Source organism: Misgurnus anguillicaudatus, chromosome 21, assembly GCF_027580225.2.
Source record: "Misgurnus anguillicaudatus chromosome 21, ASM2758022v2, whole genome shotgun sequence".
In the NCBI taxonomy this organism is placed as follows: domain Eukaryota; kingdom Metazoa; phylum Chordata; class Actinopteri; order Cypriniformes; family Cobitidae; genus Misgurnus; species Misgurnus anguillicaudatus.
In genome coordinates this window covers 50,223,546-50,243,139 of record NC_073357.2, presented here as the reverse complement: position 1 = coordinate 50,243,139, position 19,594 = coordinate 50,223,546, and the positions used below count along the sequence as shown (strand labels likewise).

Sequence of the window (19,594 nt, the reverse complement as noted above, 5' to 3'; positions counted from 1 at the left end):
CACGAAATTATTTTAGTGCTATGTCCAGTCTGTTAAACTATTAATTTAACATAAAATAAGCTAATATGTGTTTATCTAAAAATACACATTTAAAATGTTACACAAACGTTCCCCTTGTACAGATACATTATCACGTGTCAGACATTTACTTTTAATTTGACAGCCTACCGGTAAACACAGTTTGGTGGTGCAGCGTAATGATTTTGTACTCGTAGTTTGTGATGAACATTACTCTTGTAATGTTAATTTATTGTGTTTAAATTCCCAAAGGGGTCGAAAACATGTCGAAACTTTCTGAAATAAATCTTACGGATAGGTGTCGACCAGAGAGTCTGTGGTCCGCTGTTGATGTATGGATCAAGAAACCTCATGTTGTTAATAAGAGACTATGTGGAGTGACAGAGTCAGAGTACAGGGACGTGGACACTGCTGGACTCAAGGAGTTTTTATCTTCTGTTCTCGGGACAAGTTTTCTGACTAATGATATTTGTCACTTTCTTCACGTTGATTTTGTGGATGAGGGACATGAAACTGCAGGACGCTGGAGTGTTTGCCTTAGAACCATTATTCCCAAAGTAAACAAAACAGTGGAGTGTCTGTACAAAGACATTACTATTAAAGGTAAAAATACAATGAAACCAGATGAAATACTGTAGTATAGCATTTATTATATTAAACTATAGTAACATTCCTAGACACTAGTGTTTTCGGATCTTTCTATAGTAAATATTAAATCATTTTCAATTTACTATAGTTAATATACTAAAGAATACTTTAGTAATATATACTCTTCCTAAGTATTTATGTTTTTTTATTACTAATGTATTTACAACAGTAAAATGCTAAAGAAAACAATAGTAATTTTACTGTAATGCGGGCTAAACACTTATTGTATCTTTCAAGATATTGTTGGACAAGCAGTGACATTTATCCCTTTTGAAGAAAATGATGTGGGAAAAGTTTCTATCAGAAGCAGCAACATTTATCAAATCCAGATGCAATTGAAGACTGAAGATTGGTGAGTATAAACTCGGACGGAGACCTGAACATGACAAAAATCTGAGAGGCAACACGACTGTAGTGTTTCATGCAAACCCCATAGGACCAAGGCATTGTTCGTTACATTTTATACAAACATTTCTACAAGACTTAAAGGAACATGCCCAGATTTTGGGAAATTAGCTTATTCACTGTATCCCCCAGAGTTAGATAAGTCCATACATACCTTTCTCATCTCTGTGCGTGCTGTAACTCTGTCTGACTAAGCCCCCGCTAGCTTAGCTTAGCACAAAGACTGCAAGTGAATGGCTCCAGCTAGCAAACTGCTCCCAATAATTAACAAAATAACGCAAAATTTTCCTATTTATGTGTTGTGGTTTGTATAGTCACAACGTGTACAAATAACAAGGTCATATGAGACACAGCAATCTTTTAACAGTATACATACTGGGAACTATATTCTCAGAAGGCGAAGCACTGCTACTGGGTGGAGTGATTTGCTCGCAGCACCCGTGAAGCACCCTGGTGAGGAGCAGAGAGTTCGGTCAGAGTTGTGCAAATCACTCCGCCCAAGTAGCAGTGCTTCGCCTTCTGAGAATATAGTTCCCAGTATGTATACTGTTAAAAGATGGCCATTCACTTTCAGTCTTTGTGCTAAGCTAAACTAGGGGGGGCTGCATCAGACCGAGTAACAGCACACACGGAGATGAGAAAGGTATGTATGGACTTATCTAACTCTGGGGGATACCGTGAATAAGCTAAATTCCCAAAATGTGGGCGTGTTCCTTTAAGTGCATTTATATACATTACATTTGCATATACATTTTTAGTTTCTAAATTCAAATTAAATGGGGTGCATTTAATCAGGCTTAAAGGGGACATTTCACAAGACGTCAAATACATTTTTGGTGTCCCCAGAGTACATATGTAAAGTTCTAGCTCAAAATACCATATAGATAATTTATTATAGCATGTTAAAATTGCTACTTTGTAGGTGTGAGCAAAAATGTGCCGTTTTGGGTGTGTCCTGTTCAATGCAAATGAGTTGATCTCTTTACTTAAGTGGCAGTGCTGGGGTTGGATAGTGCAGATTAAGGGGCGGTATTATCCCCTTCTAACATCACAGAGGGAGCCAAATTTCAGTGACCTATTTTTTCTCATGCTTGCAGAGAATGGTTTACCAAAACTAAGTTACTGGGTTGTTCTTTTTCATATTTTCTAGGTTAATAGAAGCACTGGGGACCAATTTATAGCGCTTAAACAAGGAAAAAGTCAGATTTCCATGATGTGTCCCCTTTAAAAACTTTTTTCCAGACTAAAAGTCCAAATAAAATACAAACCTAAAAACAAATGTACAAACATAAAATAAACAACAATGCATAACATATAAATAAATATAGTGGTAGATAATATAGTGCAGAATTCATATTGCTACAAGAGAAAGTGGAGATATACAGCGTGGCAGTAGGGGGCAGTTTGGACAAGGGTAATGGTGATGTAATACATAACATTTTTCAAGGGAATGGTTTATATTAATTGTTAATTTTAATAAAACTGCTCTCTTTTTCAGGATATTGTCTCTTCATGCTTTGAGACCTGAGCAGTGGTACAGTGATGGAGTGGCTTACGCCAAAATTTCCTGGCTCTGTACAGAACTCCTTCCTAAACTATCACGCTGGGCTCTGGAGAGCAAGACCAGTGAATTTAAAAGCACCTTGTCCCTCATACCTGTAGAGAAATATAGCATTCTCTACCAGCAACTGAAAGAAAAGTACAAAGCATTGGTGAAGGTAAGGAACATTATATGGTTTGCAACACATAAATTAATTACTGTATATTCTCACATGCATCAGGGATAAACTGCCTGTTTATATACCATCAAAGAAGGGGTGCCCACACTTTTGCTGCTATTTGTGGATGCCCTCTATAAGCTAAGCACAGTGGATTGTAATGTTAACAGCACCACTATACAGTACAGGTAAAAAAAACAGTACAAGAATCAAGTCACAAAATGAATGCAATCAAATCCTCCCCCAGCACTTTATTTCGGTACCTTCTTGACCTGATTGCATGATTACTCCTGATGCCGATGACTAAAAAATGACTCACTTTTAACTTTTTGGCATTCATGTACTTCTATAAGCAAGCTTTTTACACAACGGAGTATTTACATCACTTTTAACCAGCTTTTAGCATTACATAACCGGGTGATTCTCACGAAATCCAGAATTAGAAGGTGTCCAGCATCAGATTTTTTTTAAAAGCCCCTGATTTCCTTATTATTGTCTCTACATTTACCAATGATCACCAAATACCACATGTTTCTTTACTGTAAATGTTTATAGTATAACATGCACTGAAGCTTTTTATTTTAGATTTTTTGTAATTATAAATATTTCCATGTCAAAGAACCAAAATCCAGTCATGGACACGTTGCAGTAATAAAAATGTTCCCCTTAAATGCGGAAAAAAACCACAAAATTGGTTTGTATGATGTAATTTGAAATCATGTGCAAAATAGTACATGAAGAGATGTTTGTAACTGTATGCTTCTTATTTTGATACTCTTACTTTGCATTTACTTTTTTATCAAAATGTTTCATGACACCTCAAGTCTAATTTCGCGAGAATCACCCAACCGTGCACTTTTGCAGTGTAAAACATTTACAGAGAAAACCAATTTATATCAAAAACACTGTCAATAGTTTCTTATATATGCGCATGTGATATGTAGTGTGGGTTGGGATATGCCTGCATTTGTTTTAAATTTGACATTTATTTGCTATTTATTGTTTTCAAGGTTTGGCCTGAAGTTACTGATCCTGAGAAGTTTGTATATGAGGATGTTGCAATCGCAACATATTTGTTGGTAGGTTGAAAGTCTCTTATTATGCTTTTTATGTATATTTGTGATGTTTTGGTTATTATGTATAACATTTGTAAATTACATTTCATTTCGAATATAAATTAAATTTATAAAATACATATTCATATGGCATTTTTGACCCCGCCATAACTCACAGAGGGTTCCCATGGGTCCTTGATATCATTCAAAGTTTGTGAATCTGGGAAAAACATTTCATGGTCCTGGAAGGTTTTTGAAAATAAACATACATAGATACAGTTCATTAAAAGTGCTTGGAAAATCAATATTATTCCCTGTGTAGTGTAGGATGGATGATGTCATAAAAAAATCCTCAAAAACCTTGCTCTGACTTAAAATGTGAGGTCCTTGAATTTTAGGATATTGGACCTGGAAAGTCATTGAAAGGTCCTTGAATTTGACGTTAATCAAGGTGTAGGAATCCTGTCACAGATAGTGCATGTCAGACTTTATGCACAGTGCTAGTTTATCTTAAATAAATGGGCTTTATGGACATGTTTTAAAGTCCTATTGACTCTCAGCATATCAGAGGAAAACACACACTGTCTCTGTCAACCATGCAGGTCTTGTGGGGTGAGGAGCGCATTGAAAAGGGAACAACAACAAAACAGTCCTTTGTGGATCTCGGCTGTGGAAATGGCCTGCTGGTTCACATATTAAACAACGAAGGGGTAGGTTACCGAATACATCTGCTGCTGTGTCGAGTTTCTACATTGTATACTGCAGCCCCTCAGCGTTGAGCTCTTTTCATTTGTTAATATTCATCCAGTGTTAAAATCAATGATACAGTAGAGACCATATAAATATAAACACCATGAAAAGCCACCTTTGGTCTGTGGTTTTAATTATACAAGAGATTAGAAATTTGACTCCTTTCCTCTTAGGGCTAAAATGAAATTATATACACTTACTTCCTGTGATGAACTTGGTGCTCTTTTTTGATTAAACCGGCTGAGGATTAAGTTAGTCATGTGGGTTTCAGCATCCTGGAAAGGGCATTGACATTCGCAGGAGGAAAATCTGGGACATGTACGGGCCTGATACACATCTGGAGGTAAGACATAATTAAGGAACGTCATGTTCCCAAACAAAAATCTTTGATGATGTGAATATGTTGAACTTAGATGAAATTAGTGGTGCTTGCTAAGGCAAGTAACACCAGGTGTATCACTCAAGCATGGTCGTCTGCTTTGTAGATGGTACGGCAAGAGAAAATATCCCTTATCCCTTTCGTTGGAGTGAACCATATGTAGGAACCTAAATATAATTGAGACCTAAAGGGAACACATTTTTCTTGCTATGCTGTTGCATACTGGCACAACTTACAGTAAAAACACCCAATGCACAAAGAACTCACTACCAACTGCCCAGAACACCATGGCAAGGGTCTAGCAATGTGGTACATTTAAATTTATGCATTTGATTTGCAACTTACAAGCAAGGTGTACATTTCCCCGTTTGAGTGTTGTTTCATTTTCTTCCAAAAATGTATCATTTAGTTACACTGAACAATTTCGGGTTACTGACAGTAATTAAAAATCAGTATTTGATCTCTTGAGCCAAATCTCCAGACCGGGTTTCCTCTCCATGTAGTTCTGTTGTCAGAAAAGCCTTTTTTTCAATTTTGCTCTCGTAGAACAAGGCTTATAACACTCCCTCAGCTCCATTATTTATAGTGTCCTGCCGTGAAAGAGATGCGGAGATGCTTCAGTGGCAGGTCTAGTGGGAATATGTGTGAATTTAGGGGGTGCATTTGAGCGCCAGTGAAATCCCTGTAGTATTTCAACATCGGTGAAACACATGGTGTGCCCATCTGAACAGATGCAGTACAATCTGGGATGTCACGAGTGGGCTGTCTGCTGGGAAAATTGGGGGGTCAAGGCTCAGATGGTTCTTGTCATTCTGCATGTAGCGTTGCGCATGAGCTAATGATAATTTTTTGTCATATTTGGCAAAAATGTTATGCAACTCGTTTCTAGTAGTAGTCCTGCAGCAATCACTTTATACCTTACAGCTATCAGAACAATTTTTATATTAATGTACCTGAGCATCACCATTATCAAATTCAGATGGTCCCTTGCTACAAAACTTAAACTTGGAAATCGAGTCCCTGGTTGATTTTCCTAGACGCTCGCCTCCCAAAGTCATTACGCTTTCAGCCAATGATAATGAAATGCAGCGGGTGCTCTCATCTATTTCAGGAAAATGCCATCATGCCCAGCAACGGCTTCCTCTTCCCCACCACAGACTGGCTGATTGGAAACCACTCAGATGAGCTTACACCATGGATCCCTGTTATTGCAGCCAGGCAAGTCATCAGCACTTGTGTTGAGTAGACACCTGCTCTCCAAGTAAATTACTTTGAAGTGATTTGAAACTTTATTCTGTCCCAGAATTAGTGTTGGTTTTGAGGTCATTAAAGAAATGCTAATAATGAATAAAACAGGCTTTGTGACAATATTATAGATTTTAGTGATTATTAAAAAATTTTTTATTGCTACATATTTAATTCGGCCTTATTTCGCAAAGTTGTGGCCATGGCACAAAACTTTTTAAAGATGTCAAAAAAATCTTTGGTGTCCCCAGAGCACATATGTGTAGTTTTAGCTCAAAATACCATATCAATTATTATAGCATGTTAAAATTGCCACTTTGTAGGTGTGTGCAAAAATGTGCCATTTTGGGTGTGTCCTCTAAAATGCAAATGAGTTGATGAAATTCAAACACTGATCACAATGATGGTGGTTTGTTGCAATTAAAACTCAATTGTGCTTTTCTCTGCACTAAATGGCAGTGCTGTGGTTGAATAGTGCAGATTAAGGGGTGGTATTATTATAATAATAAGAGCTCCTTATGACATCATAAGGAGAGCCAAATTTCAACGACCTATTTTTTCATGTGCTTTTAGAGAATGGTTTACCAAAACTAAGTTACTGGGTTTATCTTTTTCACATTTTCTAGGTTGATAGAAGGACTGGGGACCCAATCATAGCACTTAAACATGAAAAAGTCAGATTTTCATGCCATGGCCCCTTTAAATAAAACTTTACCTAGATGGTTTAAATTCATCGTGAGATTAAAACTAAAATATCTAAGGGGCCTTAGATATATTAGGACTATTAAGTAGTTTTCCACAAACCTACATTACAAAAAACATTACTGGTGTGCATCTTGAGACAAAACAATGGCACTGACTTATGTTAAGATATGTAAATGCAAGATGTTTTTAAATTAGGCAGCTCAAACATCCATTTTAGTCTGAGACTATAAGCCCTATCTGGAAAACTTACCCATATAAGATAACTATTAAGTATCTAGATGATTTACTTAATTGCATTAATATGTGTGACTTTAGGCTAAAGTCTCATAATCTAATAATGAGATTAGGAGCATCAAAGTTTATTTCAATCATTGATTTCAGTCTTTGACATGGCCTTAGTCAGTCAATATTAAAAATATCAAGGTTATATTTTCACTGAATGGTCTTAATATAGGATGATTGTAAATGTAAATGACTTTAGTTGGGTTTTCACAGGCAGGATCACATTTCTGTAATATTGGAACAGGTTGTCTAGATTAGATTGCATAAGTGTTAGTTTAGTTCTAATCGTTTGGCACAAAAAAGTAAGAGTAAAAAATTAATAACTTTATGCTCTTATGTTTCAGTGTGACAGTAACCACGCAGAGATAAATGATGTCACTGTATAGTGCAAGCCCAATTGCTTTTTTATCATTCATCCACATGGGTTTAAAAAGCTGGTATTAAGTGTATTCAGCAGAAGTCATTGACTTAATATTGTCCACGTGAACAATTTTTGGCAGATTTGTTGAGAATCAAGCACCCATTGGCTCAGACACTAGGTGGAGATGGTTAGCTTGATCAGTCCAGTCATCATTTATCTCTGTAATGCGTCTTGATGACCTAAACTTACCCCAGATGGTCTAGATCTGCCCTACCATCTTGTTTTGATGTTAATGTTTTTTTTTCCATTAGATATTTTTAGTTACGTTTAGAGAAGTTAGATGATTCACAGTGTTGAGGAGAGAAGAGGTTTGTTTATGTATCTCTCATACGCAGGAAACAACACCTTGTATGTTTTAACATCTCATTTTTAAAGATATTGTAAAGTCTTCATTGTTTAGGCGAACAATAACATCTAGGCATCCCATAACAACTGTTATTCTTAACTGTTAGACTTAAACAAATCGTGTACAATAACATACACCTACACTCTCGGAAATAAAGGTGTACACAGTACCATAAAAAAAATATTTTAGCTGTATCGTTGCATAATAAACCTTTAACATCAGAAGAAACTTTTAGTAGCACTAAAAGTTCCTTGTAGTTAGTAAAAATATATTTAGACTAATAAAAGGTAGAAAAGAAGGTTCTTTGGGGAACCAAAAGGGTTCGACAATGGCATCACCATAAATGTTTTTGTAGCATTTTCATGCATAAAAAAGGCATCACCTAAAAAAAAACATTTTGGATATTCTTTATTAGAAGAAGACAATGTTATTTGTGGATGTTTATTTTAACTTTTTATAAAATATACAGTACATGTTTTTTATAAGCGTTAAAGAAAAATCTAGTTATTAAAAGGAATGTAAATGTTTTGAGATAAATGTAAATTTTTCTAGATTTTAAATTATTTAACAGGTTACATATTGTTCTAAGATAACATTTATGCATTTGTCACACACTTTTATCCAAAGCGACTTACAATGCATTACAAGCTATACATTTATCAGTATATGTGTTCCCTGGGTTACAAACATAACCTTTTTTTTTTTTTGCTGCTAACACAATGCTTTACCACTGAGCTATACAGCAACACATAAAATAGCATTGAGGTGCACTGTATTTTCCATACTATAAGTCGCTCTGGAGTATAAGTCGCATCAGTCAAAAATGCATTTTGAAGAGAAAAAACACATATAAGTCGCACTGGACTATACGTCGCATTTATTTAGAAAATGATTTCACAAAATCCAAACCGAAGAACAGACATTTCATCTAGAAAGGCAAGTTATTCAACTAAACAATAGCACAGAACAACAGCCTGAATAGGTGTCCATACATGTTAAAGTAACGTTAGTAACAGCATACAGAACATACCTGAGTGGTTGAATAGGCAAAATTAGCATGACAAGCCAAATCAAGTTCAAAAAGGTCCCGAAGTCATTCCACATCACTGAATCCATTGAATTACATAAATACAGGAGCAGCAAACTCTCGCCGCTGTAGACGGTAATGGTTTCTCTTGGTTCATATAAAATATTTTTGACGTATAAATCACACCTGACTAGAAGTTCCAGGACCCGCCAAACTATGAAAAAAGTGCGACTTATAGTCTGGAAAATACAGTAATTTGGTTGAAACAGAAACAAACTTTTCTGAATGATTCATCTGTCAATTTACAGGATTTGTTCATCACCTGCAACTAGAGTAAAAGGTTACGGAACTGTCATGGAAATTCATTAATTATAAAGTGTGGGAGAATTGAAATTTAATATGGCAGGTATTGTGTGTGTCCATTTTGTCTAGATCTTCATACTCGTGCCGCTACTTTGTACTTCCATGCTGCTTCTTTGACTTCTGTGGGAAGTACCAGCGCAGGCAGTGTAAGAAGTCCCAGTATAAGGAGTACATTGACTTCATTACTGATGTCAGCACAGCATGCGGCTTTAACACAGAGGAGGATTGCCTGAGGATCCCTTCCACCAAACGGGTAGGTTGAACCAGTATCTGTATTGCCAGTGTTCGGCTTGACTGGTTTATTCAGTTTCATACTCCATGACATGTAGACAGTGGTGGAAATAAATGGTTTAATAGAGATAGTTTAAACCATATATGTGACCATGGACCACAAAACCAGTCATAAGGGTCAATTTTTGGAAATTGAGATTCATGCATAATCTGAAAGCTGAATAAATAAGCTTTCCGTTTATGTATGGTTTGTTAGTATAGGACAATATTTAAAAATGTTGAATTTAGGTGCGAGAATAAAAATATTGAAATAATGGCCTTTAAACACTGCAAAAAATGACTTTCTTACTTAGTATTTCTGTCCCGTTTTCAATAGAAACATCCAAAAATTCCCAAATCAAGATGCTTTTTCTTGATGAGCAAAATGACCTAAGTAAATAAGTCTAGTTTTAAGACAAATAATATACAATTTAAGTGAAATTGTCCTTATAACAAATAAGATTTGTTTTTTACACTTAATTCAAGTAAAATTTTCTGTCTCCATTGGCAGATATTTTTGCTTGTTTTAAGCACAAATTCACTTAAATTGTATTTTTTTGTCTAAAACTAGACTTTTTTCTTGGGTAGTTTTGCTCATCGACAAAATTCATCTTGATTTAAGAATTTTTGGATGTTTGTACTGAAAACAAGACGGGAATACTAAGTAGGAAAGTCTACATTATGTAAGAAATTTAAATCAATTAATCTTAAAATGGCCCCGATATGTCACTAGACATTAAGAAATCATTTTCATTTTAAATAATTCATCTAATAATAATAATAATATCAATGACAACAGTGGTCTGGCCAGGATATTGTCATTTAAAAAGTGGTGTTGCAGCCCTCAACTGATGTTTATGTTGTCATTTTGTATATTGGCAACCAGTTGTGTGATTGCAGTACCAGTTTTAGCCACAAGTTTTGTGATTGCAATACCAGTTTTGGCCACAATCCTACATACTGTTCCTTTAAATTTGCCCAAATTAAAGGGACACTCCACTTTTTTGGAAAATAGTCTCATTTTTCAGCTCCCCTAGAGTAAAACACTTATTTTTACCATTTTGGAATCCATTCAGCTGATCTCCGGGTCTGGCGCTAGCACTTTTAGCATAGCTTAGCATAATCTATTGAATCTGATTAGACCATTAGCATCGCGCAAAAAAATAACCAAAGAGTTTTTAAATTTTTCCTGTTTAAAACTTGACTCTTCTGTAGTTACATCGCGTACCAAGACCAACAAAAAAATTAAAAGTTGTGATTTTCTAGGCAGATTTGGCTAGGACTATACTCTCATTCTGGCATAATAATCAAGGACTTTGCTGCCGTAACATGGCTGCAGGAGGCGCAATGATATTATGCAGCGCCTGAAAAGTGTCCCCTGCTGTTGAAAGTCACCAAGGGGACTATTTTCGGGCAGTGCGTAATATCACTACGCCTGCTGCAGCAATGTTACAGCAGCAAAGTCATTGATTATTTAGCCAGACTGAGAGTATAGTTCCTAGCCATGTTGGGCTAGAAAATCGCAAATATAATAATCACAGTTTTAAATAGAAAAAATATCGAAATTCTTTGGTTATTATTAGCGCGATGCTAATGGTCTAACTAGATTCAATAAATTATACTAAGCTATGGTACAAGTGTTTCCGCCAGACCTGGAGATCAGCTGAATGGATTCCAAAATGGTAAGAATCAAATGTTTAACTCTAGGGGAGCTGAAAAATGAGCATATTTTCAAAAAAAGAGTGCCCCTTTAAGTCATTAGCAACTGCATCCACTCACAAAAAGTTTTCATTTTTTTTACAGTAGGAAATAGATAAAATATCTTTTTGTAAGATGATCTTTAATTAACTGACTTTTTTTAAGTTGCCCGCCAGCATTTTTTGTGATTTTCACAAAAGTTTCACAAAATGTCTTCCAGAAAAATTTTCTTCTGAAAATATATAAACAAATATATCATTAAAAAACAGACCCTCTGCAAACAATAAAAAAAAAACGTTTTATTCTATCTTAATTTTTTTCTCTGTTTATAAACTCTTAAATATGGGTATTTTTCTTCAAAAATACAAAATTTTGATCGAAAAGCTGAAATCATTGCATTTTTGTGAACGAATTTTGTTAAAGATCAGATTTATAACGATTATCAAAACATACACGGAGTGTAAAATTAATAAATAATATTTTGCTTCAGGTTTGTTTATAAATTGGGTAAGAGCGGAACCTAGTGGATATTTGCGGTATTACAGATTACCATAAAAACTCATCAGGAACACGGTTTAGTCACGTCAATGGCAGGGAAAGTGTTAATATCCTAATGATTTTTCAATGTATTTTTGGCTTTTGCTACAATATACCCATTCTACTTAAGATTTTGTGGTTTAGGGTCACATATAATTTAAGAAAATACCAAGAATGTGCAGATCTGTTAAGCAATAAAGACTGGGTACCTGGAGTAATCCAATATATGTTTTTTCTGTTCCAATTTTTTTTGTTGCTGATTACATAATTTCCATACTTTGTTGTAGTTAATAGTTTTGATGACTTTTATAGTATACTATTTTAAAATGTGGAAGATAAAATTATAAAGTATGAGTCAGTATGTCCACGTTTTCTGGTCCAGAATTTCCACTTTTGTTCCCAAGCTGTGCTGTAGCATTATTCTGAAGCGAGGGTGTGAATCTCTCCATTTCACAAGAACTCAATTTTCACCTTATGCAGCAAAAAATAGCCAAGCGCCCTCCAAAATCAGCTCTAAACACACAGTCGGGACAGTAAAAACTCCACTGGCGACTCTGAGGTTGTGAATTAATGTTAGAAGCGCAGTCAAAACAAGCTGTGCCCTATACGACTCCTGTTCTGTAATGTCACACTCTTTTCAGGTATGTTTAATTGGCAAAGGCAGGAGGTATACAGAGGAAGAAGAGGCTCTGATAGAGGAACAGAGGAACGATTATATCAGGGGTCGTCAGGCCTTATTCACAAGCTCGGGGGGCGCCACGAGTGCCAGTCAGGGCGACCAAGATGGACCTAACTCCCTTGAGAATAGTCAGGATATCTCAACTCCTGAAAGTGACTGGGGAAATGGCTTTCAACCAAGAGAAAAGATAGAGACCATCAGGAATTGCGCAACCCTTCCGAGAGATTTTGTGGACGGCGTGGTTCTGAAGGTGGCAAAGTCCTTGCTAAGTCTGACCGAGAGGAACACAGAGAGAAGCGAAAGCGGTGACGTGTGGAACACAGGAGGTAAGAATAGTTCTACATCTGTTTCCACTGGGAGATGTCATGTGACATGGATGTGTAGAGAAAAGCAAGTGAAAATCATACAGTAGCCAAGATTATGTGCGACCTATATTTCAGTATGTTTCCATGAGGATTTTGATCATTTACTTAAGAATTAGTATGGAAATCATATAAATTATAAATTTTAACAAAAGGCCCAAATTAAGAACTGGACCAGGATATTGAAATTAAGATGGACTCCATGTACCAAATGGCTCTGTTATTTTATCTTTCTCTCAAAGTTTTTTTGTTTTTTCTTAACGCATAACATCTTACATAACTCTCAGCAGACTCATTCTGGACAAGCAGAGACTAGCTTTGAGAATTGAGGGGGATATTTTAATGGATTGAATGCAAAGTTAATACAACATGGTAATGTGTGTACTGGCATACATGGTTCCCATGTCCTCATATACGAAATGGCTTAAAAAAAACGAAAGGTTAATTTTTTATAAATTAAAAAATGGCGAGGGTTGGGTTTAGGGGTTGGGTTAGGGCACGAGGATAGAATATACAGTATAAAAACCATTATGTCTATGGGGAGTCCCCGTAAATCACGTGTGTGTCTGTGTGAGAGAGAGAGAGAGAGATTATTCCTGAATACAAATGAGAATTTAAATGTTAAGCTCCAAATTCTTGATGGAAATCTCTTGAATTTTTTGGAAGTATCATAAACAAGATAGTTGTGGGTTGCACATCATTAGGTAGCCTGGGCGACTTCTGCCAATCTTGCTGAACTATTTCAGTCTTCTACTTTTGTTGCCACACAGTATTTGACAGGCGGACTTGTGCACATGCACAATTCATGTCCTAAATCCAATTATAGCCTTTACAAAGAATACATACAATATTATTTAATTCACCACTGGGAGAAAGAGTATTAAATAGACAAAGAAAGACAAATGCCCTTAGGGCAGACCCTGGATGTAGCTGTCTGTTTGAATTATTCTCCCTCACTTTTATGTTTTATGCATGAGATATATTGGTGTAGTGGTATTTTGGGAATGTTTTATATGACATTTAAGGACTAGTAGAGGCAAACTTGTGTGTGAACTTATGTTTGAACAACCCTGAAAGAACATTGATATTTTATCTTATATAAGAAACTGTTCAATAAACTGCCTGTGTTTTGCAATATAAAGCTTTTTACAAGATTATATACTCTCAGAAATAAAGGTACAAAACCTGTCACTGAGGCGGTACCCTTTCAAATAGTACACATTTGTACCTAAAGAGTTCATATTAGTACATCAACGGTACATATTGGTACCAAATGTATATACATTTGTACCTAATGGTACTAAGTGGTACATATTAGGACCTTTTTTTAAGGACAAGTTCGGTATTTTACACTTAAAGCCCTGTTTTCAGATTGTTTATGATGAAATAGAACAGTTTTGACTGAAATTTGAACATATGATGCTGGCCCGAGAATTTTCGGGTGTTTCTTGTATCACCTCCCACCTCTATAATGGCTGTATAGGTGCTAGGGATGGGCATAATTAATCGACGATCGATAATTGATTGTTAAGAATTTCGTCGATTTCGTAATTTGTTATCAATTAATCAAATGCATTTTTTTATTTTACTCCTGTTTCACAAATACTCCGTATGCAGTGCGTTTGCGTATGTGTGCGGCGAATTCCTCAAGCACTCGTTGCAGTGCGCTGCTGACCGCTTATTCTGCATATAAAACGTTCATGTGATTGACACTTTCTGTGAACACTTTTCCGCATAAACAATAGAACAAAGCATCATTTTTTTTACAAAACAATATATTTTAGATATTATTTGACAGACTCGTAAGTGTGTATTAAGGATGTTTAAAATCTCTAGCCTGGTGGTCAGGATCTGAATGGATCAAATCAGCAGTTTTGCAATGCTTTATTTATCTCCACATATATCATAAATAAAAATAAGCAGAGTAACTTTGCAAGTCTACCCTTCCACATTATATATTTCCTACTATGTATGTATATGATTTCCAAATAATAAACGAGAGTATTCAACGACAAAAAGCGTCTCATATGGAAATATATCCTCACAATATTATTATTTCTCAAAACTTTATGAAAAAAATAAGCAACTGTATTCCTACAGTTATTCAAAGATGCACACATTATTCCGCATATAATTTGAATATTATACAAAAGTATTCATATAACGGCACGTTTCATATGGCAAATAAATATCCTCACATTAACATAACAGCATAATGAAATGAATAAACAGACAATGAAACAGGATTGAAATATAAATTGTATTATTATTACCGGAAAAAGCAATATTGCTAAAATAATCTCTGATGTAAATGCGTCAAAAACGCTGTTACCCGCACAATAAGTCTAAATGAGCAATAAAAGTGAAAAAAGCATTATTAGGCCATGTCTCAAAACTTTATATGACAAAAATATATTTAAAATTTACAGTTATTCAAAGATGCACACATTATTCCATAGTACTCCCGTTTATGAGCAAGTTTGTCTCTGGCCTCGCTCTGTTATGTAATAGATTGACAGGTGCGCATCTCCGTCTTTCAAACATATATAATTTTGTAATTACTACCTTAGGAAAATTAGCCATGATTTTATCATTGTGAAAATGTTTTTTTTTTTTTGCAGATTAAAAACGATTTGTATTTCCGCAATTTTACTACAAATACCATGGTTATGGTATATTGTGGAGTTGGAGACCATAGTAAATGTCTACTGTTGTTTTACTACAAATAAAAACTAAAAGACTATGTTAGTATAATTATACAATGGTAAATGGGGCTCACAAAACGCACGCTGTTTCACACATACTCTGTATGCGGAATAAGTTAGCGCTGAGGTCAGGGCTGGACTGGTAATCTGGCATACCGGGCAAATGCCCGGTGGGCCGACGCACTTGGGGGCCGGTGAATAGCCTATATGATTTTTTTAATTGGCCAACGACCGGCCCATAAAGCAGGGACAGCGGCCCATTGGTTAATTTTCCATACTGACACTGGGCTGGCCCAATCATCTCCTAACAGGCTCCACCTCTCCCTCTCTGTTTCTTGTGTCAGATGCACAAGAAACAGAGGAGGAGCATCATACACACGACACGACGCATCAAACATCTCACACTATTTCTGTCTGACCAGCCCATAACACTCGTACATCGCGCAACGCGGCCCGTTGCTTTCTTTCTTTGTTTCTGTTTTCACGTAATTCATTAATGGCGCTAAAAGGCGCGGTGGCAATGTACTGCATTTTACCAAACAGTTAGCGTTAGATTTTTTGTCTGACAGACCGGCCCAGGAGACACCCAATCAACAGCCCATTGGTTCTTTTTTATTTGACATTTGGCTAACCCAATCACAACTTTTCGGGCTGTTTTATGGAGCATGTAGCGTCAGTGTGCCTGAGAAGCGAATTGACGTGCGGTAAGCAGAACCGCTTTCGTTAGATATCCTCTTGATAAAAACGCAGTCAAAAACACAAGTGGTAGACCGATGGCTGTTTGCAAAATGACAGTGATTACATTGCAATAAAATACAGTGTGGGCAGAATTATGAGGTAGCTACATCAAACTTTTTATCACAGTTTTTATCAAACATATTAACTAATTCTAAAGCAAATTAATCTTAATAACTACCATTAATTAAGTAAATAAAGCATTTATAAGTCTTACATTATTGTTAATGATGGCTGGCTGGAGAAAAAGGCACCTTATATTCAGGTGGGCAGAATTATTAGGCACATTTTCTTTTACATTTAAAATGGATTAAAAAAAGGTTTAACACACACAGTGGAAATTCATTATTTGATGTCCATAAGAAAGATGCCATGCATGGAAATTGCAAAATTGAGGTTTGACCATTAGACAAGAAATCCTGATTCAGCAAGGTCATAAAATAGGATGAAAAGAAAAATATACACAAAAACGAATGTTAGTTTTTAAAATTACTGTGGTTTGGAATTGGTAAAAGGTGCCCAAAAGTGATCAAATATTCTGCAAACATTGTAATGGGACTCGTGGCTCTGCCGTGAGACTGCGACTTCATTGTAACATTTATCAGGTCTCAGTGTTATCATAAGGTGTTCAGAATGGTTAGTTTAAACATTGTGCACACTCACTGGCTAAAACAATTAGCAGATTTTTTTAACTTGCAAAGCTTTTTACAGCGCTTACATTTTTGTAATGTCACGTGTCAGCTCTTATACTTTTCTACTTAATCATTATATAGAATTAGTAGTCAAGATTGCACAAAGATTTGTGATCCTATGTAGTGGGCCGGTGTGGGCCAAAATGCCAGGGCCAATTTTTTTGTCCCAGTCCAGCCCTGGCTGAGGTACCTGTGCATCCCGGTCAGTCTCCTCGGAGCGGCTGTTTTCGGCGGCGGCTGGACTGACGGTCACCATGGGTTGTGGTCGCGTCTGACCCCAAAACATGCTTTTATTTCTCAAAAAAAATTAGTAGACTGGTGCAGAAGTTTTATGCGAGTTACTAAATTTAGTTATTTTCACGAGGCTTTAAGTAGCCTAATTTGTTATAGCCTAATGTTAGGAAGGCTAATATCTTGCACTTTCTTCTGGCTTGAATAATTTTGAGTTACATTTTGACAAAACCTTTCAGATCTAAGTATTATGTTTTTTGTTTAATTTAATGTTAAACATGAATCTGTTTTTTATTTTGGAACTAATAATGAGGTCTCTATTTTAGAAGGCTGGCTCGCAGCTGCAGGTTCCGCTGCTTTGAGCACTGCACATGCACGCACATATATGTTTGAAACATAGTTTAACTGTCTGCCACAAGTCTCATCGAGGAAAAACACGCTGTATATTTGTATTCATTGCATTTTTTAAGTATAAAAGTTAAATAACAAATTTTATTATAAAAATATTAATGATTAATCGATAGTCGATCGTTAATTCTCCCGACGATCGACAAAGAAAACTTAATCGAATGCCCATCCCTAATAGGTGCACTGGAACAATCCTTCCTAAAATGCATTAAACTTTCATTTACAAAGACGTGAAACTCACCGAGTGGTCAGGTGTGTTCACTGATATGCTCACACAGATATCGCTGCAAAATACGCATTCCAACAGGTTTTATCATAGTTTTTGCCAACTCCATTGACTTGTATTAGATGTGCTGTGAGGTACGGTATTACTCCGCGCCGGGAACGTTGTTCGTATTCTTGCAATTGGCAAAGGCGAATTATCGCCACCACCTGGGCTGGAGTGTCTATTATTCAAGCTCTCAACGGAAGAATGTACGGGTGTGAGACGTTTGGAAAAATAGGTCCACAAGTTTACAACGAATGGTAAAACACCTGTTGCCGGAGGGCATCTTTTGCGGGGATTTTTGTGTGAGCATATCAGTGAACCCCCCTTGACCACTCGATGAGTTTCACGTCTTTGTAAACGAAAGTTTAATGCATTTTATGGAGGATTGTTCCAGTGCACCTATACACCCATTGTAGAGGTGGGAGGTGATAGAACAAACACCTGAAAATTCTCGGGGCAGCTTTAAGTGTAAAATACCGAACTTGTCCTTTAAAGGTTACTGCCCTGGTGACAACCTTTGTACCATTTGTCTAATACCCGGGATACACTGCACGATTATTGGCTGTCCCAGATGAAAGATTGGCATAGTGAAACAATCGTCGTGATTTCTGTGATTGTGGCTCTTCATCGGTGGTCCTATGTCGTACAGTGAGAGAGGTTCAAAGACGTCAATTTTCCCGGTCTTGCGTCCAAAGATAGCCTACGATAGTTTTCTGACAGTGTCAATTCGGCTTAATCACCACACAGTGTGTTTGCTGCTACGACCTGTGCGCTGGTATTTGTTTACCACGAGCGCATGCTGGTGACGTTTCGCTAACGTGTGACGTAGCCGCCGAAGCTTCTGTGTCATCATCTACATGCTTGTCGTACCCGTCTCGAGTTTAAAGGATTCATGCCGCACAGTGTGATAAGGTAATGTTCTTATAGGAGGGCAAAAATCCTGCAGTGTATTCCGGGCTTAAAAGTGTATGAACAAGTAGTACAAAAAATAGACTTTTAAGAAAAAGTCTACTCAAAAATGAAAATTATTTACTCTGTCCCCTGCCATCCAAGATGTATATGGCTTTCTTTCTTCAGTGGAACACAACCGTAGTTATTTTTAAAAATGTGCCGGCTCTCCTTGTCTTGGTAGTCCCATTAGAGAGTCCTCAGTTATTTGAAGCTCTGAAAAGCAAATTCATTCATCATCCAGTGGGTTAATAAATGCCTTGGGTTTCTGTAAAAAGAATCGCATTTACATTTATGCATTTGGCAGACCCTTTAACCAAAGCGACTTACATGTATACATTTTCATCAGTATGTGTGTTTACTGGGTTCATGACCTTTTGCATTGCTAACACGGTGCTCTACCACTAAGCTTATACAGGAGCACTTCAAACTTTTAAAGGACTATTTAAAACTATTTACTTCCAGGTAACATTCGTATATACATTTTATAAAAGAGTCGTATATACATTTTATAAGAGAGCCAATAAATATTAAATGTAAATCGTACCATAGGGGCTCTTTGAATTTATAGGGGCTCTAAAGGTAAGATTGTGAAACCAAGGGGCAAACTTACGGTTTCTCTCGTGAAGCCAACATGGAAGGGAGTCAATCCCATAGACGCCCCATGTTAAAATGGCCAACCTTACAGTTACCGTCTGG

The 19,594-nt window shown here is 36.4% G+C and overlaps 1 protein-coding gene across 3 annotated transcripts in view; it reads left to right on the top strand.

Moving 5' to 3' along the window:
- trmt44 (tRNA methyltransferase 44 homolog) overlaps window positions 1-19,594 on the top strand; it is a 32,969-nt gene that overhangs the window by 5,085 nt on the left and 8,290 nt on the right. For 2 of the 3 annotated variants that reach the window (XM_055212092.2, XM_055212091.2), the window contains exons 2-10: window positions 271-621; window positions 904-1,018; window positions 2,570-2,789; window positions 3,800-3,868; window positions 4,447-4,554; window positions 4,866-4,937; window positions 6,085-6,191; window positions 9,432-9,615; window positions 12,509-12,872. In XM_055212092.2, coding sequence (XP_055068067.2) covers window positions 282-621; window positions 904-1,018; window positions 2,570-2,789; window positions 3,800-3,868; window positions 4,447-4,554; window positions 4,866-4,937; window positions 6,085-6,191; window positions 9,432-9,615; window positions 12,509-12,872 — 1,579 coding nt within the window. In that variant the 5' untranslated portion in view covers window positions 271-281. Of the gene's footprint in view, window positions 1-94; window positions 622-903; window positions 1,019-2,569; window positions 2,790-3,799; window positions 3,869-4,446; window positions 4,555-4,865; window positions 4,938-6,084; window positions 6,192-9,431; window positions 9,616-12,508; window positions 12,873-19,594 lie in introns of those variants that run through there. The other variant, XM_055212093.2, reaches the window with a different exon arrangement.